This window comes from Humulus lupulus, chromosome X (genome assembly GCF_963169125.1).
Source record: "Humulus lupulus chromosome X, drHumLupu1.1, whole genome shotgun sequence".
Lineage (NCBI taxonomy): Eukaryota > Viridiplantae > Streptophyta > Magnoliopsida > Rosales > Cannabaceae > Humulus > Humulus lupulus.
In genome coordinates this window covers 203,644,456-203,649,808 of record NC_084802.1, presented here as the reverse complement: position 1 = coordinate 203,649,808, position 5,353 = coordinate 203,644,456, and the positions used below count along the sequence as shown (strand labels likewise).

Genomic DNA, 5,353 nt, shown 5'->3' with positions numbered 1-5,353 from the left:
ATGGGAGAGGAGATAGAAAGAAATGAGAAGAAGAGAGAGAGAGATTGTGAGGAGAGAAGAGAAAATAAGAGAATTAAGTTTATGGTAATTTATTTACCATATTTTAAACTTTTTTTTCACAACTTACCATATTTTGTACAATTATTTTTTTTCCCATAAATTTAGAAACTATATATATATTTTTCTCTTAAACATCTCTCAAATCAATTATAAGTTGTGAGATTCAATTTTCTTGTAAATAATAGCATAGTAGACACACGTCCACACCACTCCTTAAGGCGGGCCTAATGCTACGGCATTTCTGGCGGGGCTCTGTCAAATAGTGAGCTTTGCTCTCCCGTCGGCCCAAAATAATTAGTTTTTTATTATATTAGATAGATGTAATTAATGATTTATATCTCTTCTCGTTCGTATACACATATTTTTACAATGTCAAAGATATTATTAAATCGAGTTTATTTAATAATAAAAAATATATATATTGACATTATATTAGTTTTAACATTTATTTACTTCCAAATTTCAGTTGTTAAATCATGTGTATATTAAAAATGTGTTGTAAATTTATAATCAAATAACTTATTATTTAAAAAAAGAAAAAGAAATTAAGTTTGAGTTTTGAGTACCCCAATTATTACTCTTGATATATTTTTAACTTGTTTGTATTATTTTTTATTATAATTTTCAAATAAATTATATAAAAAGTTTTAATTTGATGTGTTGATTTAATTATTGGGCAAAACAAGAGTAATTGTGAAGTTAACTTAATAACTATGATAGTTGTTGGACTTTAGGTTTTATTACTCTTTATTCACATTAAAGCAAATAATCAATCACGCCAATAGTTCATATTATTATTTTTTTAAAATGACGATAATTTCTTAAGGGAAATTTGAGGATGTGTGCATCTTTTAATACCCTATGATTATATATAATATGCTAAGTTTAATAGTTGTTTGAAAAGTATGTCTTTTATTTCAAATGAGACTAAAATGCCTCTCCCATTATTTTACTCCTCTCTTTCTTGGCTTCTTCTCTCTCTCTCTCTCTCTCGTATTTTTCTCTTGTTTTCTCATATTTTTCTCCCTACAATGGCAGAACAACGCCTCCCAACATAGAGCAATTACAACACCAACCGCCATTAACACCATCTTCACTTACCATTTACCGTATCACTCAATTTTTTTTATTTTTATGTTTTTAATGATTAAAAATCCAATCAAAAACTTAAATCCACGAAATTATTTACGTAAAATACTACTTTATAGGTTTTGAACGCATCTGTGAGTGAGCTATTGGTTTTGATCGTTTTTTTCCATATATAAAATTTGCAAATTTTCTAAAAAAACCCAATGTGAAGTCAACATTAAACAATGGTCCCATAAAAACTTAATTTTTAGGCAAAAAACGTCACAAAATTGATGCTTTAATGATGGTCCTATGAAAACTTTATTTAGTCAAACAAACGATGCTTATCGATGCTTTTTTGATGGTTATGCGTAGGTTTGTGATAAATTTTGATAAAAACTTTGATAAGACTTAACTTTTCACTCGGTTGTCAGTTTTATAAAAAAAATTTAATGTTATATTTTTCGAGATCTATATGTTTAGAAAGAGTATAACCTTAAATTTGGAGTAGTATAACCTAAAATTTTGAATATTTAAGCCTCAAACTTCATTATGGCATCAAACCGATAGATATAAAAATTTGTTGTTCTACACTTCATATATTGATGTCCTACATGTTTCTAAATGTGTAGATCTTGAAAAAAAAAATGAAGTTCAAAAGAAAAATCACCTAAAACTAACAATCAAGTGAAAAGTTATGCCTCACCAAATTTTTTATCAAATTTTATGACAAACTATCACAAAACCATCGTTAAGCATCATTTTTTTCTTTTTTATCAAGTTTTCATAGGACCATCGCTAAACTATTGTTAAACATCAATTTTGTGGCCTATTTTTTTTCTTCTCTAAAAATCACATTTTCATGGGACTATTGCAAAACCATCGGGTTTTTTTTTTGTCTAAAAATTAAGTTTTCATGGGACTATTGCTAAGTCATCGTCAAACATCAATTTTGCATTGTTTTTTTTTTTTTTAAAAACTCTACAAATTTCAAATTTGAAAAAAAAAAATTACCATCAAAACCAATAAATTATGGATGTATTCCAAAGTTATAAATTAATCTTTTATTTTGTGGGTTTAGAATTTGGATTGAATTTTTAATCGTTAAAAGCATTAAAAAAATTGAATGATATGATTAATGGTGAGCGAATGTGGCGTTAATATCGGTTGGCATTGAGGTGTTGTTTTGCTGCTGTGGGTAGAGAAAGATAAGAAAACAAGAGAGAAATATGAGAAAGCGGGACAGAAACGAAGAGAGAGAGAGAGAGAGAGAGAGTAAACCAAGAGAGAACAGAGTAAGAAAGGAAATTTTAGTCTCATTTGAATAAAAGGTGTACTTTTCACACACTAATTAATTAAACTTAGCATATTACAGTGGAAGGCTATTACAGTTAGGAGTTTATTTTGTAATTATCGGTAAAAACGTTTTTTTATTTTTGACATATCTATAAATTATAATATATTTTTTTATAATAGCGGGTATTATTTTTTTAGGAGACTTACTATTTCTTTTCAAAAAATTATAAATAATTTAAGATGTCAAAATTAGTTTTCAAATAATTTATTGTACGCGTGTTTTATTTTTTATTCGCGCATAAAAAAAAACTATTTAAATTTTAATTTTGACATAAAAAAACATTAAAATTATATAATTATGGGGTATTAGGATGCATACATCCTCAAATTTCCTAATCTTAACTACATTAAACAATGTTCATAATGTAATAGATATATATGATTATGAATTAAATAAAAGAATAATTATAGATGCAAACTTATTTTCTACACAAAAAAAAATACACACAACAATGTTACTTGCATTTTAAACAATTAAATTTGATTTAAGGCGGGGTCCACTATTTTAATATGTGTACGTAGCATTACTATAAATAAAAACTATAATTATTTAGCTAACAATGTCGTTTATTTAGAGAAAGAAACCGCGATCAACGGTGTTGAATGAGGGTGCTGAAATTGCGTACAGCGCATCCACTACTTTTTCACTCGTTTGCTTTAAAATTTCATTTTAGCACCGCTTAACCCATGTGACAACCGACATCGCCAGCTGCACATGATCAAACTCTGCTTCCGATACTCTACACTCGCACTCATTATTCTCTATCTACAACCGCAAACGTGTTCACCATCCGAAGCCTCTTTCCACCGCCATGGCCCATTTTAACAGTATAATTTACCAAAACAGCCCCTGTTGGCCACAAGTCAAGACTAGTGCAAATAGATTCCGTCACATAGTAACAGAACCCACACGCTCTTTCAATTACTTTAATCCAATCCTCAACGCTTTCCCCCTCCATTTTATCTCCACAATTTTTCTCATTTCGTTACTCAGTGTCTTCTTCTGCTTCTTCAAACTCTCTCCCTCTCTCTCAGTTCTCCAATCTGTGAAAAGTAAAGAAAAAAAAACTCTATAATGGCGAAGGCAGTTTTGTTAATGGCTCTTTGCCTTCTCCCGGCTTTGGCTTCGGCCCGTTCTTCGTTGAAGGTTCCCTTTGAAGTTGAGGGGAAAGTTTTCTGTGACACCTGCCGTGCGGGTTATGAAACCTCTGCCACCACTTACATCTCTGGTAACCATTGCATTGTTTTTTCGACGCTTTTTCATCTTTTCATTATGTGGGTTTTTGTTTTTAGTGGTTATTTTGTTTATATATATTTTCTGTGAATGATTGTTCATCTGTGGAATGTGCATCTGGGTTTTGTAGATCTAAGTCTGTATGTGTTATATTTTGATAGCAATGTAAGTGATCTGAATGATTTGAACTGTGTTTAGTGAAAAAGGTGTGGACTTGATACGAATCTGATTAGTACTAGGACTAGGGTTTGAAAACATTGATATACAAACCCCTTGAAAATGATAGATTATTATTTTATTTTTCTTATTAAACTTTTGTCAAACCCATCGTTTTAAATTGGAATTGAAAAACAATTATATGGGTGGAAAAGAAGGGGAGCTAAGTGAATCTTATAAATCTTTGTTTACATTTTCAATATGGATTCTATGTCAAAATTTTATCAGAAATTGTGCCAAACCTCAGAGCCATCCAAAAAAACAAAGTCAAAAAAGAAAAAAAAATCTCATTTATAGTGGGTTGCTGTATTTCGAGGGAGGATATTGAATTGACATTTTCATAAATATATTTTTCAATAACATAGTAAAATTTACTTATCTTACACATTCAAGTAAATTATGTACTTAACCGATTTGTTTTTAATATAGGTGCCAAGGTTAAAATAGAATGCAAAGACAGGACCTCAAACAAGCTCGTCTACAGCGAGGAGGCCACAACAGACAAATATGGATGCTACAAGCTGTCCATTCCTGAGGACCATGGTGATCAGGTCTGCGATGCTGTGGTAGTCAGCAGTCCTCAGTCGGACTGTTCCACTCCAACCAAAGGCCGTGAATGTGCTCGTGTCATCCTCACCCGTAACAATGGCATGGCAACTATGAAACGTTATGTCAACTCATTGGGATTCACTAGGTCTCATGCCATGGCTGGCTGCGCTAATGTCCTCAAGCAGTACGAGGATACTGATGATCAATACTAGAGATATGGCTCGAGTGAAGTTACCATGATGATATAACTTGGCTTGGCTTGGCTTATCGTTTTATATGATATGTAATCTTTTTGCTTACTTTTTTTCTTCTTCTTATGGATTTGTTAGTCTGAAAGTCAAAGACCTTTAATCTTATTTGTTAATTGAATCTATTAAGAGATTATTTCAGTCTCCATCGTCCCCGTATATGTGAAGTCATATTATTTAATAAATTTATTGTATTCATCTTCTAAGCTATGAATCATGGATTCCAAGGTTTAGAGCTCGAAACAATTGACATTTATTTTATATAATTTTGCTAAAGTTTATGGTCGACATTTCTTGGTTTTGAATTTTTTTTTGTTAAGATAACAATCTCTCGATTTAACCTTTTTCTTTTATTATAATTTTATATTTATTGTTGATGTTATTTCTTACCATTTTTATGTAAAAAAGTTCAACTACATAAATTGATGTTTACTCGTATCAATCGATGTTTTACTCGTATCAATCGGTCTGGTGTGAGTTCTAAATTGAAAGTTAATTTAGTCTTTGGAAATCTAAAATTAATAAAGTTGTTTGGTAGTAAGTTTATTTAATCTTTTGAAATCTCAACTACAATTAATAAAATTGCTTGGTAGTTGTGTGATGATTGTTCATTGTATTTATT

General features: G+C 30.3%; 1 protein-coding gene across 1 annotated transcript; it reads left to right on the top strand.

Annotated features, from left to right (window-relative positions):
- Positions 1–3,440: 3,440 nt before the first annotated feature.
- Positions 3,441–5,019, top strand: LOC133803194 (protein DOWNSTREAM OF FLC-like). Its single transcript, XM_062241169.1, has 2 exons — positions 3,441–3,713; positions 4,364–5,019. The coding sequence occupies exons 1-2, from the start codon at positions 3,560–3,562 to the stop codon at positions 4,693–4,695; spliced, it is 486 nt and encodes a 161-aa protein (XP_062097153.1). The 5' UTR covers positions 3,441–3,559; the 3' UTR covers positions 4,696–5,019.
- Positions 5,020–5,353: the final 334 nt, after the last annotated feature.

Bases quoted from the DNA above. Each gene is read 5' to 3' on its own strand.
- LOC133803194 (XM_062241169.1), top strand. From the start codon at position 3,560: ATGGCGAAGGCAGTTTTGTTAATGGCTCTTTGCCTTCTCCCGGCTTTG. The intron at 3,714-4,363 runs GTAACCATTGCA...TTTTTAATATAG, and splicing joins TGCCACCACTTACATCTCTG to GTGCCAAGGTTAAAATAGAA.